This window comes from Berghia stephanieae, chromosome 3, assembly GCF_034508935.2.
Source record: "Berghia stephanieae isolate SIO BIC M18660-M18661 chromosome 3, UCSD_Bste_1.3, whole genome shotgun sequence".
Classification (NCBI taxonomy): Eukaryota; Metazoa; Mollusca; class Gastropoda; order Nudibranchia; family Aeolidiidae; genus Berghia; species Berghia stephanieae.
Window position 1 is genome coordinate 96,824,799 of NC_088362.1, and position 19,779 is coordinate 96,844,577.

At 35.0% G+C, this 19,779-nt stretch overlaps 1 protein-coding gene across 14 annotated transcripts; it reads left to right on the top strand.

Annotated features, from left to right (window-relative positions):
• Positions 1-92: 92 nt before the first annotated feature.
• Positions 93-19,122, top strand: LOC144968929 (uncharacterized). 14 transcript variants are annotated; one of them, XM_078907801.1, is made up of 5 exons: positions 93-293; positions 6,971-7,212; positions 9,959-10,133; positions 12,303-12,416; positions 13,038-19,122. In XM_078907801.1, the coding sequence occupies exons 2-5, from the start codon at positions 7,001-7,003 to the stop codon at positions 13,242-13,244; spliced, it is 708 nt and encodes a 235-aa protein (XP_078763927.1). In that variant the 5' UTR covers positions 93-293; positions 6,971-7,000; the 3' UTR covers positions 13,245-19,122. The 14 variants fall into 14 exon arrangements, with proteins under 14 accessions (XP_078763927.1, XP_078763917.1, XP_078763922.1 ...); XM_078907791.1 differs by having other exon boundaries at positions 95-314; positions 6,794-7,212; XM_078907796.1 differs by having other exon boundaries at positions 95-293; positions 6,923-7,212.
• Positions 19,123-19,779: the final 657 nt, after the last annotated feature.

The following is a 19,779-nucleotide window of genomic DNA, read 5'->3' on the forward strand; positions in this document are numbered from 1 at the left end:
TATTTCTATCTTAAAACATGATGGCAAATTGGAATGCATGAAGTGAAGTAAACAAAATCGCAAAATCGAAAGCGGAACTAATAAAAAAAGAAGTGTTTCAGTTTCATCACTTTGTAGGGCCAACTTTCGTTTCCTCACAGTTGAAAGTTGAAAGTTGAAACCATGAAAACATAATAAAATTTCACTTTGCTTGTGCAATGATCCGTTTGCAGGCTTGGGCCTAAATGGCCCAGAAAATATTTATCTTAAAAAACTGATAAATAATGATACACAACAGTGTTATTTTAGATCAGGTTTGCCAATATGATCATTTGGTCTGTACTGATTATAATTAAGGTTGAGCGTGAATACTAAATAACGATAAATTAAATCGTTTAAGTTTAAGTTTAAGTTTATGGTATTGTGTTCATTTGTAATAAATATTGATTCATTGTTGATTAAGATGTGTAGAGGTAGAGACAGATTCGTGGCTCAAAGTCAGAACGACGTTAGTTATCGATTTTCTCAGCTTACGTCTGCACCAGATTATGTTCACTTTGGAGTTTCTTTTTTTTTTTTTTCCATTTTCATCGCAACACCAACCTTTCTTTGGATGTAGAGCATAGGAATGATGTTGGAAACTGGTGTAAATCGCTTTTCAAATCGAGTTGTGTAGATATCCCCTTAAACCACCCATCATTTAGGTCTTTTTTGTTTTTGTTGTAACTTTGTTTACATTGGAGATCTGCCATTTTGTTTGTAAGGTTTATTAACTGCTTCTTCTCAGTTGTGTGTTAGTTTGAGGAAAGAAAAGGAGGGATGATTGGAACATTCTGTGTCTTAGAATTGACATTTTGAACGTTTCAAATTTTCCTTCAAGTCTGAAACCTGACAAGATCGTGTTTTGTTTTGTTTTGTTTTAGTTACCCCAATCCAATCCATGAAAGTTTCCCAGTCCCCACCTCTCCGACTTGATCATTCGTTCTCATTTTGAAATCTATCAGCTTATTGTCAGATTACTTTAATGAAAATAGTGCCGTCCCCGTTTATTGTATTATTTACAGTTAGATAGTTAAATATATTTTATAAAGTTCCAGGAATCTCTCTCTCTCTCTCTCTCTCTCTCTCTCTCTCTCTCTCTCTCTCTCTCTCTCTCTCTCTCACACACACACACACACACAAACACACATTCTCTCGCCATTGCTCATTACTCACATCTCAGTGCTCCTGCAAATAATAGAATTTACAATCAATAAAATACATCTACTACTACATCCACCACAACATCATCGTTACTACTACTACCACAGCAACCTCCACATCGTTATCAAAACTATAGCAACCACAGCCACCTTTACATCATCTTCATCCTCCTCGTCATCATCGCTACCACTGCCCCTACTACAACCACAACCATCATAATCATATCATCATCATTACTACCACTACCACAGCTACCAGATCGTTATCAAAACTAAGCAACAATCAATACCACCACTACAATCACCACATCAACACCACCATCACTACACAACAACAGACACATCCTCCTCGTCAACGAAACGCAAAATAATAATAATAATAAAAATAGTAATAATAATAATAATAATAATAATAATAATAATAATAATAATAATAATAATAATAATAATAATACACATTTATATAGCGCTCATTCTCGTGTAAAACACAAGCTCTGGGCACTTTACAATATAAATATCAATTTTAAGTGAAAAAATAAAAAAATAAAATAATAACAACAATAACAATTCATAGCCAAATCAAGGATTCATATAGAGTCAAGAAAAACAAATACAGTAAAAATGTGTCTTGAGATTCTTTTTAAAAGTAGGTAAAGACTTGCACTCCCTCAGACCACGTGGTAGTTCATTCCAAATCTTGGGCCGAAACAAGCAAACGATCTATCACCAAATTTTGTTCTTGATCTTTTTTCCGAAATTTTCGTTTGGTCATTACATGATCTTAAAGTGTAATTTTCAAATTTACACATGACCACGTGATCTGTGAGATATGCCGGTGCTATACCAGCCAAACACTTATAAACAAGACACGCTGCTTTGTAATATGTGCGCTTTTCAATGGGCAACCAGTGGAGAGAGGCCAACAAAGGGGTTGCATGATCAAATTTTTTTTTGCCAAAAACTAATCTTGCAGCACTGTTTTGCAGTAGTTGCAATTGTTTAATAGAAGCCTGAGGCAAGTTGACAAGCAGCGAGTTACAATAGTCTAGTTTCGAAAAAATGAGGGAAACAACCAATGTTTTACATGTTCCAATTGCAATATACTGACGGATCGAACTGATTTTCTTCAATTGAAAGTATAAAGATTTACAGAGAGCAGAAATGTGAGCTGACATTTTCATTTCTGAATCAAAATAGACACCCAAATTTTTCACAGTCTTTGAAACTTTGATCTTTTCACCCCCAATCAACACCTCAAGACCATCATTCACCTTCAACAGCCCTCTATTTCCCACAATCATCACTTCTGTTTTTGACTCATTCATTTTCAACTTGTTTGCATCCATCCACTCTTTCACATCCGTCACACATTCTTCCACACGTTTCACAATATTTTCGAGATTTTTAGTTTTATCAGTAGCATAAAGTTGCGTATCATCTGCATAGAGATGATAGCGCAGCCCATGACCAGTGATGACATTAGATAATGGAGAAGTATACAAAACAAAAAGAATTGGACCCAAAACAGAGCCTTGAGGAACACCAAAAGACAATGTATGTTGACGAGAAAGTTTATCTAAAATCATAACCTGTTGCTTTCTGCCATCTAAATAAGATTCAAACCACTGCAAGACAGTCCCAGACAAGCCAAATGTTATATTAAGTCGTTTAATGAGAATACCGTGATCAATAGTATCAAACGCCGCCGAAAGGTCTAACAATGTCAGAAGAGAAACAGAACCTTTATCTAAAACATCAAGCAAATCACTCGCAACACAGCACAGAGCAGTTTCTGTGCTGTGGTAAGAACGATAAGCTGACTGAAATTTTTCCCATAGATTGTTTTCATGGAGATGTTGTGAAAGACGTCTGAGTACAACTTTTTCAAGGATTTTAGAAAGAAATGGCAGATTTGAGACGGGACGGTAGTTACTAAGGTCATTTACATTGAGATTTTGCTTTTTATGAGAGGCTTTACAATTGCATGTTTATAGATATCTGGGACTTGTCCTGAGATAAGTGACTGATTTATAATATAAGTTATGCAAGGTAACAATTCAGGAAGACATAATTTCAAAATATTAGTTGGTAAAGGATCTAAATCACATGACTTCGAGGAAGATGAAAAAATTATTTTAGAAATTTCTTCTTCAGTTGTTTCTTTAAAACAAGAGAATCCCTGTGAACCCGAAAAAGGGTGGAAATTTATATCTTCATTTTGCACGAGGTCCAAATTGTTCCGAATTTTCGATATTTTTCCCGAAAAGAAATCTGAAAATGCATCCGGCTGCTTTTCTACCGGGATATTAGTGGGTAGACACATGCCCTTTTCTTCCCCTAAAAGTTCCTTTGAAACAGAGAAAAATTCCTTAGTGTCCCTCACTGATGACAGTTTTGTGTTATAATAGTTTCTTTTTGCTCTTTTGCAGGTGGTTTTATACTTATGCTTTTTTGCTATATATATCAGCCGGTCAATCTCAAGGCCCGATTTTCTCCACGATGCCTCTGCATTCCTTTTTTAATAATAATAATAATAATAATAATAATAATAATAATAATTAATAATATATAATAATAATAATAAATAATAATAATATAATAATGATAATAATAATAATAATGATAATAATGATAATAATAATAATAATAATAATAATAATAATAATAATAATAATAATAATAGTAATGATAATAATAATAATAATAATAATGATAATAATAATAATAATAATAATAATAATAATAATAATATAATAATGATCATAATAATGATAATAATAATAATAATAATAATAATAATAATAATAATAATAATAATAATAATAATAATAATAATAATAATGATAATAATAATAATGATAATATATAATAATGAATAATAATAATAATAATGAATAATAATAATAATATAATAATAATAATAATAATAATAATAATAATAATAATAATAATAATAATAATAATATATAATAATAATAATGATAATAATAATGATAATAATAATAATAATAATAATAATAATAATAATAATAATTAATAATAATAATGATAATAATAATATAATAATAATAATAATAATAATAATAATAATAATAATAATAATAAAAATAAATAATAATAATAATATAAATAATAATGATGATGATGATAATGATAATAATAATAATAATAATAATAATAATAATAATGATGATGATGATGATGATGATGATGATGATGATGATGATGATGATGATGATGATGATGATGAGATAATAATGAATAATAATAATAATAATAATAATAATAATAATAATAATAATAATAATAATAATAATAATAATGAATAAATAAATAAATAAATCAAAAAAAAAAATGATATTAATAAATGATAATAATCATAATGTAGTTTATTTATATTTTGCGCCCAATCATCTATACAATAAAGCTGTAGGCTTCGCGGTGGATGGAGGAGCAGATCCCCTGTCTGTCAAAAATGGATTTTGACTTTCTAAGGATGCAAAAATAGTCATTCCTGTGCTCTAAAAACATGGAAATAATAGCTATTAAAATCGTAACTTACATACTAATACTAATCCTATCAATTGAAAGTAGCCTATCTTAAAATTATCTTGGTCATTGACTTTCTTTAAAAAAAATTTAAATTCCCTTTATTCGTCACCAAGGGGAAATTTGTCTTTAGTGTCTATTTCAAGTGAAGACTAGAATAACCCAGGCGTCAGTTGCAGTGCAGCTTGATGGTTAGTCAAAATCAGTACTCACATAGATCCTTCCACACTGTCATACTGCCAGGAACCCAACTGAAATTATTTGCAGAAATTAAACACGGCACAGATATTCTTCAAGTTGATCTAGATAGCTTACAATGCTGGGAAATAGAAAATAGCATGGAATTCCATCCTCACGAGTGCCAGGTTCTCAAATTCTTCACAAAACAATAGGAAAATCGTACATTCACCATACACAATACATAACACTACACTAGAAGTGATCTGACGAAGGCCAAGGGCCGAAACGTTGTTTGTTTTGTGTTGTTCCCTTATATATGAGTCACATCTACTCACTTTATTTTTCTCTCCATTTTACTGGCTCATTTAGGCACCTCTAGCTTTGGTTTTACTAGAAGTGAGCAGGTTGAAATATCTAGGAGTAACAATAACTAACACACTAAATTGGAAAGATCAAAATAATATAATATCTGACATCAATATGTCTGAGAACATGTGTATTGATTGAACATACAGGATTATAATGAAATGGATTATAACTTACAATCGCATTAAAAAAATAAATATAATACTGCTGCAGAACCTGGCCAGTGATACCTTGATTACAGTTAATTAAAACATATTAAGTTTTTTTTTTTTTTTAATTTCCTTTTGATTCTCTGGCAAAAAGAATTTTATTGTTGAGCGCATTCCATCTCATTTTCTCGTGTCTATTTTACAATGACAAACCTCAATAACCACAACAGTTATGTCGTGAGAGTGTCTAATATATGTTTTATGTGAATTTCTGGGTGGTGCCTACTATATTGAATAAGGTCCTTTACAGGCTGGTTCGTAAAAAAAAAACAAGGAAAAAAACTGCAGTGAACATATTCATCAATTTATTGCAATGGCACTCAGATACAATGGGGATATTGGGACTAACAAAAAAATCCCTGTTGTAGCCGAGTCCTGTTAGTGTTAGATCCATCCTTACAGTATTTGAAGGGCTGCAATATTGAAGAAAATACAAAATTGCAAAGAACGCATTTCAAGTTATCTCTCCAGGTAAATAAATCAAATGACCGTGATTCTGAGTTCTATCCGTTTAACTCCCACCCCTCACCATTTCCCCCCCCCCCCCCCCCCCCCTTCTCCCTCTACGACTTACTTCAGAAGAAGAGGCGAGTTGGAACAATCTAACAGTTAAAATCTACCATCCTACTTTCCTCAATTTTCCACCCATCCCAATCTGGCCACTGACAGCCACTACAGCACTTCAGAACACAAGTAGCGCACTGTCCTTATGATAATAAAAGACAGTCTTTGCTTCACATGGAGCTCATCATCCATTTATCATTAGGCAGTTACCAATAAGTCATGACTCGCACACCCCTCACTCTACATTAGACTGAGTGTATCAACATGTTGATTGGTCAGTCATGCGGCCGTCACTCTTACTAGCCTTTTGTTGCATTGTCATAGCATGTTACAAAAAGTACACAGAGAAATATCTATAGTACCCATAATAACCACTATTCGCCCACCCCCAGCCTATCTCCGTTCCCAATAAGTTATGTTGCCCTTGTGTGATTTGCTTTTTTTCTTGAGCGTGGTTCTTTTCTAAATTTGCAACTCATACTCGTGATGTAGCCGAGTTCCAAGAACCAATTCCCAGTTATAGCCATGCGTGATTTATATGAGTTATGTAGTCCGTAAAATGGGGATTAAAAAATTTCCCGTTGTAGCCAAACCTTCATTGCATCCGAGACCATTGTTTGCGAGCTGTACTGTATAAACATGATTTCGTAGGCTTACGTAATTTACTGCTCATTTCACCTTTTTCTTCTGATCTAATTAATAAGTTATCATAGCTTCTCATTATCACTAGTCTTTTTTCTATAGCCTACTACAAAAAAAAAACAATTTTCTTTCATAGAATCACAATCAAAATAATTTGAAGCAGATTTAAACTGAGATTGATAGATATGAAGAGGAGTAAAGTATTCTGACAAAGTGCATATATATATTTAGTAGAGTTGTGACAATATCCCTATAAGATAGGTAATCTGGCTTTTACAGTTAAAGTTTTAATTTACATTATTGATAAGAATGGCAGCATTTGATGGAGAACCAAGTACACCTGGTCAAAAGAGCGATATCAAGTTTCAAAAATTTGAATTGGTGAAGGAGGAATACATTAAACAGTCACGGCAATGGCCTCAAGAAGGAAAACACATTTTAGCCCATTATGATGATGAAACTGTTGTTGTCTACCAAGCATACAACCCGAAGATTGCAAGTTATGCCGTAAAATATCAACAGTAAGTTGGTTTCATATCTTAATTCAGATCATATCTTCAATCTGAATTACAGTTTCAAATTTTGAGTGCCAGTCAAGGACCTTGATCTTTCTATATAAAATTTATTATAATTTATAGTACAGAATAATCATTGTTGAACAGATGTTAGAGATTGAACTGTTGGCTCAAGGACCAGTTCCAAGTTATCTTTACTTTTGCCTGGTCTAAAAAGAGCCAGCTATTCATTATTTGCTGGTGAAAAACAGGACCTGGGATTCATTGATAGGTTAACAATACAGGACCTGGGATTCATTGCTAGGTTAACAATACAGGACCTGGGATTCATTGCTAGGTTAACAATACAGGACCTGAGATTCATTGATAGGTTAACAACAGGACCTGGGATTCATTGATAGGTTAACAACAGGACCTGGGATCATTACTAGGTTAACAACAGGACCTGAGATTCATTACTAGGTTAACAACAGGACCTGGGATTCATTGATATGTTAACAACAGGACCTGGGATTCATTGATATGTTAACAACAGGACCTGGGATTCATTGATAGGTTAACAACAGGACCTGGGATTCATTGATAGGTTAACAACAGGACCTGAGATTCATTACTAGGTTAACAACAGGACCTGGGATTCATTGCTAGGTTAACAACAGGACCTGGGATTCATTGATAGGTTAACAACAGGACCTGGGATTCATTGATAGGTTAACAACAGGACCTGGGATTCATTGATAGGTTAACAACAGGTTAACAACAGGCCTGGGATTCATTGATAGGTTAACAACAGGCCTGGGATTCATTACTAGGTTAACAACAGGACCTGGGATTCATTGATAGGTTATCAACAGGACCTGGGATTCATTGATAGGTTAACAACAGGACCTGGGACCCAGTCCTGTCCTTGATGTTAGGAAGCAAATCTTTAACCATAATGCCATCTATGTCAACCAAATTAAAACCTAGTCAAATAATACCTATTGATCAAAAAAGAATGGAAACCCAAAGATCAGTTACTAACTCCGGTGTTTGTCAATCAATTTGCACCAAATATGGACCAAAGTTAGCTGAATTATCCAGATTAACTCACTCAACCCTAACACCGACTACATGTAGTTTACCCGGGGTTACTTTTACCTCATGCCTATTTATTACATTTTTATGAGACAAATTATAGGCGTATGGTCGTATCAAAGCTAATGTTTTTAATATTTACACGTTAATGGTAGTTGAATAATTTATCTATGTAGATGCTCATTTATAATACATTTTTTCCCATTTTGAAAAGTAGCAAAAATCTCTAGGATTGAGTGAGTTAATGGAAATGTAAACAATCAGATTGAATATTGAATGCAAAGAAGTATTGAGAAAATAGACATTTGGTTTACCAAAACGCATTTTTGTGGTAAGCGCATATCTTGAAACGAAATCAATCAAGAAAACTCAAGCCTCATTTGCTAAACACTTGAACCCTGACACATGTAACAAAGATGCTATTCCGATTCCTACAAAGTCAACCATTTGGAAATAGCCAAGTAAGTTTAAAACACATGGATTGGTGCAAAATATGAGTAAAAGATTACTCTTCAAAGCACAGTGTTTAAAGTCTGAAAGAACTGAATAGATTGGGATGATTAATCAGTTAACTAAACTATCCCCCCCCCCCCTCCCCCTCACCCATGCAAGGATATAGAATTGTGATGCTTGAAGAAATTGAACATTTAAAGAGACTAAAAATAAAAAAAGGTTTTAAAGAACATCATGAGATGAATCTTTTTTTACTTAAATGGCTATAGAAACAGTAAAAATTATATTTATTGGAGTTCCCAGCCCGGTGGTGTGATGCAAAGGGGATTGCATGTTTAAGGTTTCAATGGCTAAAACAAGACTCGGCTGCTCCCCATACCACTCATGTTACCATGAAATGGATGCAAGACCATTTAGTAACAAGAGTAAATCGATCGGAAATGACCAACCCGACATGAATTGGCAAGTCACAGCCAAATCTTTAATCTATACGACTTCTTGTGGAAATACTTAAAATATTTCATGATGCATGAAACATTCACCAATTTATCACATTAGAGATAGGAGGCTTCAAAGCAATTGAAGAGAATCTACGTGGAACAATGTCAGACTATTAGACTATAATAACAATTTTGTATCCAGATTAAAATTGTGCATTGAGAGAAAAGGGTATTACCTAGAACATGTGCTCTAAAATCTACAGATATTGTCATACATTCATGTAAGTTTCATATAATAAACTCGAATTAATACTCTTTTAAATTAAACCCATTTTGTTTTTATATATTTTATAACATTTCTGATATTAGCTAGTCTTTTGGGTTTTCATTATTTTGGGGTCACCTGGTAGTTAAGTATTATTTTCAGACAGCTGACAAGCTGAGAATAAAAATTCATGTACCGTAGGTATTGAAGGAATTTTTAAAACACCTAAATCTGGTATTTTGTCGGGGTGAAACTGATGCCAAAATATGAAATCAAAGTTTAATGAAATTTTAGTATTCAGCATTTTATTTTAACAGACCAGAGGAATTTAACCCAAGTTTCATATGGTTAATTATTTTAATTTTCTAGACCATGGCAAAATAATGTTAGAATTATACCAATAATTTGAGGCATGTGCATATTTTATCTCAACCCAGATTTGATAGCTCGTATTTCAAATATAATATAATTTCATTTAAATTAATAGGCTGTTTAAAAAGTTCATTATAAATTTCAGATTCGGTGGTCCTGATTTTAAATACGAACGCATGTCATGGATCAAGACAAACTTCATGTGGATGATGTACCGATGTGGCTGGGCTCAAAAACACAACCAAGAACGAGTCTTAGCTGTATGGTTGACAAGGCAAGGGTTTGAAAATATTTTGGCTGTTGCTAAATCTGGCAAAGGAGTAAGTTATTTTAACAGTATTATTTTTTCCTTCTCAAGATCTGTTTAATCACTATATTCTTGATTTTTTTTTCTAAATAATTTTTAGAAATGCAAGGTTAACACTTCCATTATACAATTGTGAACTTGTTATTGTTAATGATCCTGATTAAGGAAATTGCTGATTCTTTGGTGGAAAGTTAAAAAGTTGAAGACAGCTAATTCTAGGCGGCATGAATCAGCAACTTTAATTTTTAATGCAGTTGCATGATCACGAGTAGGTGCCAAACGTTTTCAATTTTCAATGATTGGCTTAATTCTGTTAATGTCAGTTTTTATGTGTAAGATAATTTTAACATTTTAACAATGTTTTTGGCAATTGAGAGAGCTTGTTTAGTAGAGGGTTTTGGTATATTTAATGTCAACACACAAAACAGAAAGGTGGTGGCGTCATGATTATTTTTAAAACATCCCTTGAAACCAAAGAAGTAATATTCACACCATACAAGTCTTTTGAAGATCTAGAAGTGATTTTATCCTGTCACAATGCTATTTATCAATTATCCGGCCTCCACCATCTACCTTATTCCCGGAAGAATGATTCCAGTTTTACAACATTTTTAGATGAATGTGAAATTTTTATACTCAACAAAACTACCCAGAATGGAAAATTTACTTCTTAGCAATTTTAATATTCATTTTGACAACATTAAAAATTCTGCACTGTTTTAAAATCCCACATCCTGTCCCAGCTCCTCCAAGAATCTACACACATTAAAGGGCACATAATTTCGTCATCGCGAGAAACAATAACAAATTTATCTCTCCAATTACCATCAAAGATTCTAACATCTCAGATCATAAATTCTTTTCATTTTTTATGAATATAAATAGTCCTCCTCCTGTTAGTAAATGCATTAATTACAGAAAAACAAAATCACCTGATTTAGATGCTTTTAAGAACAAAATGATATCTTGTGACATTACTGAATCTATAAAAAACGCCTCTCCATTATCTGATATGATCCAATTATTCAATGACACCACGTCTAGCGCCTTGAATAATCAATGTCCCACTGTCACCTAGAACATCAATTGACCAAACACCCAACGGTACAATGAAGAAATAAGACAAAAGAAACATAAATTGAGGCGTGCAGAGAAAAACGGGAGCAAGTCAAAACTTGAAGTTCCCTGCCAAATATATGTATCCATTTGTAATGCTTGTAATAAAGCTATAACATCTGCTCGTTCAAACTATGTAAAGGATACAGTACTGTCCACGAAAGACAACCTTAAGGCATTATATAAAATTTATACATCCTGACCAAAAGCCATTCATCTAATTCCTCTATATAGGGAATGAGATTAGCGGAAGAGTAGCGTCCCTTGATTGGAAGTCACGATCGGAAAAGTTATTAGAGAGAGAATGTCATGTTGGTTGTGCGGCATGAGACACTTCACCAAAAGCGAGGTCAAGAGAGACGCATGTGCAAAACCATTTTGACGTTCTCACTGTAAGGTGTCGTCCAATCAAGGGATGCTACTCTTCCGCTAATCTCATTCCCTATTACCTGCCCATAGCTGCCCAGGTGAATCGGCTACGCATTTTTCTACTTATTTTAAAAGCAAAATTTATATTGTCTGAAAAGAGCTGGACAATTTTAATCAAGCCACTACGAATTATCATCCACGTCCCACTAATATTGATTCACCACCCGATTTGTGCCATCACTCTTTTACAACTATGGATTCGTTCAGGCTAGCTACTGAGGATGAAGTTTTATCGATTTTAAAGAAATATTCTAGCACTGCAGAGCACTTTTAAGTGGTTGATTAGGCATTATAGAAACATATTATTATTATTATTAGTAAGCCGGCAATGGTGGCAATATGTTGACCACTGGATCTGTCCTATCTGCAAACACAGCTTCAAGAACCAGGAGATCAGAACATGTTTGAGAAACAAACACCTCTACTTGCGACCCCATCTCACAATAACTATAGTGGAGGCCTGACTTTTTTTTTTTTTCCCCACATCCAATTGTTAAAATATATGATATTTATTTTGAAATATAATTTTACATGCCTATTTAATAAATTTCATTTCAAAAGCAACAATTTTGGTGAAATGACTTGCATTGGTGATTATTTCTATAACTATAATCCAACAAATGTTTGTCAATTTCAGGGTGACCAAGAATCAAGGAAATCGGATGAAGTTCGAATTCAGTGGGACCCTGATCACACTCCAAAGGGGGAGAGTCTGAAAAGGAGAGCTATCCAGCTTGGACTAAGAGGAAAAGTTTGTATTTAGTTATATAATTCCTTTTACTTTTTAATATTTTATATAGCGCAATATCCATTAAATATACCCACTGCACTTTACGAGGGATCCCAAACAGACACAGTTTCTAACTTTCACACTAAGGATACAGGTCTACTTCACAATGCAATTGGTACTTCTTCCACTTTCACCCCATCCCCTTTCTACACTTATTCTTTCTTTTGTAGGGCCAGCAATTGTGTTACGATGAATATGTATGAAAGTCAGTTGTTTAGTTTCTTTCATCCATGCTGATAGGGAATAATAAGTAAATTTGCACTTTGTTAATAGACACAATGAAATATTTGACTTGCATAAAAATGGAATTATCTGAGGCTATCATACTCGATCTGTACTGTGTAACAGTACAGTAATACAGAACTAAAGTATTCGTGTGAATAAGCAATATATCTGAATTTTTGCTCTTACTCTTATATTATATTTACTCAGTGTGTAAACATATTTATCTAATACTAATATGGAATAGACATTTGAATTTTGTTCCGATTAGTTTCAACTGTAATAGAAATTTGTATCATTCTTCTCCTACCGATTTTACAATCTATCCACTTTATAAAAATTTCATCTCTTCTTATGCAGGCCTTGAAAAATTACGGTACTAAAGATGTTGTGAATATCAAAGACATCACAGATTTTGTCCTGGACCAGTACCAAGTGTTGGAGAAAGATAGGAGTAGTCTTCTCAGTCCAAAAGAGAGGGTATATATCCCCTCAACACAAGGCATATGTAATCAAATTGGTCTTGACTTTGTACCACAACAGACGGTGGTTGGATTTAAGTCTTAAAACACATTTCTATGTTTAAATAATAGTAAAGCAGGAGTACAGTAAAACCTTGTTGTACCTACCCCCCCCCCTCCCCCAATTCTTGTTATATTGCTGTTCTTTCTTATCATCAATTTGTTTGTGGGGACCATCATGAATATTAATACTCAAACTCCTTGGGACTTGTAAAAATGTTCAGGGAAACCATACGTTTCCATAACGACATGTGGGGAGGGGGGTGGTTTGGTCTTTTCTTCATATTCGAAAGATTACCGAGTTTGAATGTCCACTGTGTTATATAACAGTCAGCTAGCCACCTTCCCTTGCTCAATTTGTGGCGCTGTGCTGCGGCTGACACCTGGATTATTTCAATCTTCCTTTGGAATAGACCCTAGGACAAATTTGATGAATAAATGGAACTTTTCATTCTTTATTTACTTTATTGATATGTAATGACATGTTGCAAGGGGTTGAAGTGTGTGTGTGTTTGAGGGGGGGGGGGGGGGGGGGGGTTGCTGTATCACGACATTCATTTACTGTAGTATCTAACCATTAGCAAATCATGGTGCGTGGCAATGAAAGTAGAAATAATGGCGATGTAAGGATAAGAATAAGCAGAGAGGTTTCGGTTACGTGAACCGAGGATAAAATAAAGTGTGTGAGTGACTGTGTGTGTATCATATTGTATACACACACACCTGTAGTGTAGATAGATACACACGATACACCATTCGTAACTGTCAGTGTCACAGTAAATCATCAGTGGTTGAAATCATCGGACTCATAACAAAACATTTTTTTTAAAAACAACTTCAATTAATTTAATTTTTTAAAAGTTCGCTGGGTGAAATTAGTTGGAGGAAACCATGTTTGAAGTAAATATTAGTTTGAGAAAGGAATGGAATGACAACAAAGAATAATAGGTTAAAAAAATCGGGACAATCGAATGAGTTTGAGGAAAGCATGCTGACTGGAGTGTAGTAATAATTATCAATTACGAAACGTCATGGTCAAATTTATGAATTGCCAGATATTCCCTGGTCCCCAACATGGTGGTACCAACAAGATTTTGCAGCTGTGCCCCTAAATACAGCTGATGCATTGAGAGCTGCTAACTGATCACTAATCATCATCGTCATGGCTTATCCTTCCTGGCCTCCACAACTGCCAACTGAAAGACGCTTTTGTCTTTTTCATCCATCCGCTGACGCCTTGTGACCATCTTACCCTCCACAATACCCTCTAGAAAAAAATGTTCAAGGGTGTTATGTTTCTGTTTATGTCCAAAAAAAAAAAAATCAAGTTTTATTTTCTGTATCATCTTGATGAGATTCGGCTCTTTACTTTAATGCCCAAGGACTCTTTCACATTTTGGTCAGTTTCCTTTGTTGTCCAGGTAATGTGGAGAATTTTCCTGTAGCATTTCAGGTCATATGCATTGATTATATTTTCATCGTTTGTTGTGATTGTCCATGATTCACATCCATATAATGCTGTTGGAAAGATGCATTTTCTTAATATTTTCATTTGGATGCTGTTATGATTTGAGTGTGGTACTATGAATGACAAACAAAACACATGTGGTCTAGTCGTCAACCATGTTTATTCACAACTGAGGGGAAGTTGGTATTTTAGTTGCCAGGTCCATATGGTGTTGCCATATTAGCTGTTTTCAACTAAGTATGATTATATAACATCCCCCTTTCCAACAACATTATAATGTTGAGGTTATAGTCAACGTTTTTCATTTTATTCTTCTGTGAAAAGATGTTTCCTCTGTTTCTAAACTACTGACTGAATTATGATAAATGTAAAACCTATCCAATGCCCTAGCGGCTTATTTTAGTGTATATTTGCATCTAGTGTTTGCAAGTTTGTCGTGTTAGTGGTCATATTCACAATCATATTTCATGCTAAATGGCCATGCCTATCATTTGTAAGTCTGTGGAACCTTAACAGTACGACCACTTCTAGTTATATAAGGTGATTTACTTTTGTTTGTCTGTGTGTTGTGTTCCTGTGAAGACAGATTGTCTTCACGAACAGAAGAGCGCTCGTGCTTGTTCTGTTCGGGCACAGGTGAGCATGGGAGCTCGACCTGTGCTGCCGTTGTCTGTACCATCTGATGATTGGCACTAGATGTCGATATTGGTCTTGCTGTATTTGGATTTGGCAATGGACGTAGATGGTGCCTATTTCGACGAATGATGTTGTCGTTTTCTGTTCTGACAAGGTACGATCTGGGATGTTCGTCTTTCTGCATTATGATACCTTGTTGCCATCTGTTGGTCGATTTGTTTTGGTAGGTTACTGGCTGTCCCATTGATAATTTTGGGAGTTGATACGTTGATCTATTGTAGTAGTGTTCTTGGGTTTTCTGCCGATTCTCAAGATGGCATTTGGTTTCTTCTAGGTCTGGAGCACGAGATTCTTTTCTTGGCAAATCATCTTTCAGTTGTCGGCCATAGAGTAGTTGGGCAGGTGATGGAGTGTTATTGTCAATCGGAGTTGTCCTGAGAGCTAACATGGCCATGAATGGATCTGATGCTGTTTCACGTGCTTTCTTGAGTGTACGTTTCACTATTTTCACCTGGCTCTCGATGAATCCATTGCTACGTGGATAGTGAGGTGAACTTGTGTCATGGCGGATTCCATAATTTTGTGTAAAATTTTTGTATGCATTCCCGCTGAAATGAGGACCATTGTCTGATCTTATGGTTACAGGAATCCCATGTTCACTAATGATTTGTTTCGTTAGTGTCACTATTTTTTGGCTAGTGCTTTGGTTTTGCGGAATCTTCCTTACAAAATGAAACTTTGTGAAGTAATCTGCAACCAAAAGGTATTCTTCTCCATCAAGGTAGAACAGGTCTGTACCTATTGTGTGCCATGCATGGGGTGGAACTTCAGAAGGGATGAGAGGTTCTTTCCTTTGAGATGGTTGGTAAGCTTGGCATGTTTTACACTCTTTCGTGATTTCTGCTATGTCTCTGGTTATGTTTCTCCAAAACACTGAAGCTCGTGCCCTTAGTTGAGTTTTTTCAATCCCCAGGTGTGGTTTATGGAGTGTTTCAAGGATCTCTTTCTGTAATGTTTTGGGTATGATAATGATAACTCTTCTGCCTTTTAGCAAAATACCTTCCTCTATGCTGATTTCATCTCTGTAGTTCCAATAGGGTCTGCAGAGGTAGTCAACATCTTAAATTTTCTCTGGCCATCCAGTGAAAACTGTATGCTTGAGAGCATTTAGTTCTGTGTCTTGTTCGACTTCCTCTTTGATCCTCTGAAGCTTGTCGTTGCTGAATTCTGAAAGTATGGAATGTTCATTTCTTGTGGAGAGATTCTTGACACTGAGTCTGCAATTGCCATTTCCTTGCCTGGAACATATTTTATCTTCAAGTTGTAAGGCTGAATTCTAAGCAGCATTCGTTGCAATCTAGGTGGTGCTGCCTTCAAATGTTTGAGTTGGATGGACTCAAGGGGTTTATGGTCGCTTTCCACAATGAATTGGTGTCCATATAGATAGGTGTGGAATCTTTCGCAGCCATAAACGACAGCCAACATTTCTCTCTCTATATTGGCATATCTTGTTTCCTCTTCCGTGAGGGATTTGCTGGCGAATGCAACGGGGAGACCTTCTTGTAGAAGTGTGGCCCCTAACCTTTTCAGTGATGCATCTACTTGGACCGTGATTGATTTCCTGCTGTCGAAGTATGCAAGTGTTACTTTTTCAGATATAGCCTCTTTGATTTTGTCATAAGCTTCTTGCATTGTAGCATTCCAACAAAAATCGCTGTCTTTTTCAGGATTTCTCTTAGAGGTGCAGTAAGGTCACTGGTGTTTGGAATGAATGTGCTCATGTATGTCGTCAGTCCTAGGAATGATTGTAGTTCTCGGGGCGTTTGTGGTGGCTTCATATTCTTGAGAGCTGCTACTTTTGCAGGGTCTGGTTTTATACCATCTTCTGAGCATATGATGCCATAAAATTTGATGCTGTTTTGTTTTATTTTGCACTTGTCTGGATTCAGTTTCAAACCGGTGGCTTCACTTCTTTTCAACATCTCATTGAGGTTGGCATCATGTTCTTCTTCTGTCTCCCCATGTACCACAATATCGTCTGATATTCCAATCACGCCTTTGCATCCTTCAAAAGTCTGATCGATCTTGGCTTGAAAAATGTCTGGGCTCATTTTCAGACCAAATGGCATTCTCAAGAATCTGTATCTGCCGAAAGGGGTATTGAAGGTTGTCAGGTAACTGGATTCGTCATCCAGTTCAATGTTCCAGTATATCCAGCTTGTTATGATTTGAGTGTGGTACTATGAATGACAAACAAAACACATATGGTCTAGTCGTCAACCATGTTTATTCACAACTGAGGGGAAGTTGGTATTTTAGTTGCCAGGTCCATATGGTGTTGCCATATTGGCTGTTTTCAACTAAGTATGATTATATTACAGATGCTTTCACTTTTCCATAATGTCATCATTTGTCTATTTTGTTTGGGCAAGTGTTATCCTCATTTGGATATCAGTCAGGGGTCAATTTCCCATTCGCCTCTATTCTTACCCCAAGATATATACAAAATTGTTGACACACACCAGTTTTTCTCCATTAACTTAAATTTGAGCTTTGGACTTTTATCATTGTCCATTACGATGTTGACAGGAGTACAGTGTCGTCTGCATATCTCAGATCTAAGATTGACTTGCCATTTAATTTTTATGTGGCTTTGTTCAGTCTCATCATCAACGACCCCTCTCATGATATTTTCAGTGTAGAGACTGAAAAGAGAGGGAGACAGAATGCAGCCTTGCCTCACATCCCTTTTGACTGGAAGCCATGTGGATAGTCCATGTTCAGAAGCAGACTGATTGATTGAGGTATAAATTCGAGATCGGGTTTACAATTTTGTAATGGTAGTTCGTTTTTAAAAAAGTGTCAATCAATTTTTAGTGTTTCACATAAAGGCTTTAGTTTAGTCAATGAAGCACATGTGTAGGTTTGTGTTCGCCTCTCTACATCTTTCTATCAGAGCATGAATATTGAAAATTTGATTTCGTGTGCGCCTTTTTGTTTGAATTGAAAGCCTGCCTGAGATACGGTAGATTAATTTCTCATCAAGCTTTATTTCATGTCATTTCATCATTATTTTGAGTAAAATTTTTACTTGCATGACTGAAGAGTGCAATTGTTTCGATAATTTGTACATTCTTGTAGGTTTCCTTTTTTCTCTATTGGGACAAAAACTGCCTTTGTCCTTTGTGGAGGCCACCTCTCTTGTTTGCCACTGTTTATTACAAAAGCTAATTTTAAATGTTAAAGCTTTTTCTCACCTCTGTGCAGCTATATCATTTTCTTCTTTAACTGATTTTCTTTCGACATAAGTATTGAAATAAATTCTCAATATTTAAATTTATTTTTATTCTGAGCCACTTATACCTAAACTTTATAGTTTTTGTAAATTTTAATGATTGGTTTGTGTGGTAAATAATGTATCCATGCTTTAAATTATTTAACTACACGAGCATTTGAAATTTTTTACCATGAACACTAGTAATGATTTTATTTAAAGAGAGAGAGATGACTGCAGGTTTTACATTTTATCCTGAATTGTCCATTCTGTTATGTGTGGCTATGCTGTCTCATTCTTGTACCGTATTCAGGTATAAAAGGAGTACCTGGCCATTAACAGTACAGCATGGTCTCTGAAAAAAATGTAATAACACTTTTTACGGGCATCATCTCTCGTTCTACTTGTTAAGCATCAAACTATTGCCCTATTTTCCTCACGCTTTACGGTGCAAACTAAAAAAAAACAGACCCAAAAATAAAAAATTGGATTTGGCAGCTTTGTTATTGCGTTATTAAATAAACACTTAATTTTATCATTATCATACAGCTTGTGTTCATAATTTGTCAATCAATACATGTAGATGACAATTGGATTCACTCCCTTCTTTATATATATACATTGGACTTATCAATGTCCACTTCTATGAAGACGGACTCCAAATAACAACTAGGTGCAATCACTATCACTCCACAACGGCCAAACAGGGTCTTGAGATCCATCATGCTCTTCTTCCAGGGTACAGCAAGCATCCAATGACGGCAGAGAATTCATCCCTTGTAGTCAAATTCCAATTCTGGCCCTTCACTCCTCTCCCCTTTATGGATAGTGCACTAACTACATATAAATATAAAACAAAACTTGAGCTTATACAGCGCAACATTCACTAAATGTGCTCAAAGTGCTTTACAGAGTTCCCTAGCTGACAGCAACATTTATAATATGTATGACGAGACATGGCGCCTGTTAAACGATGTTACCTCTTTTCCAACAGATACAACGCTGTTAACAGCCAGGTACTCATTTTACACCTGAGTACAGTGAGAGAATATGAGTAAAGAGCAATCCTAGGAATCCACTACTACTATGCGCCACTCAGAGTGGGACACGAACGTTCTGACTCACTCATCGATCATAAATTAGAAAAAAATTAAAACTCACCAAAATACAATGCTTGTCCTTGCAGTGGTATTTTAAGAGAAG

Coding starts and splice junctions, on each gene's coding strand:
- LOC144968929 (XM_078907801.1), top strand. CDS start 7,001: ATGGCAGCATTTGATGGAGAACCAAGTACACCTGGTCAAAAGAGCGAT. Junction 7,213..9,958: donor TATGCCGTAAAATATCAACA/GTAAGTTGGTTT, acceptor TATAAATTTCAG/ATTCGGTGGTCCTGATTTTA. Junction 12,417..13,037: donor AGCTTGGACTAAGAGGAAAA/GTTTGTATTTAG, acceptor CTTCTTATGCAG/GCCTTGAAAAATTACGGTAC.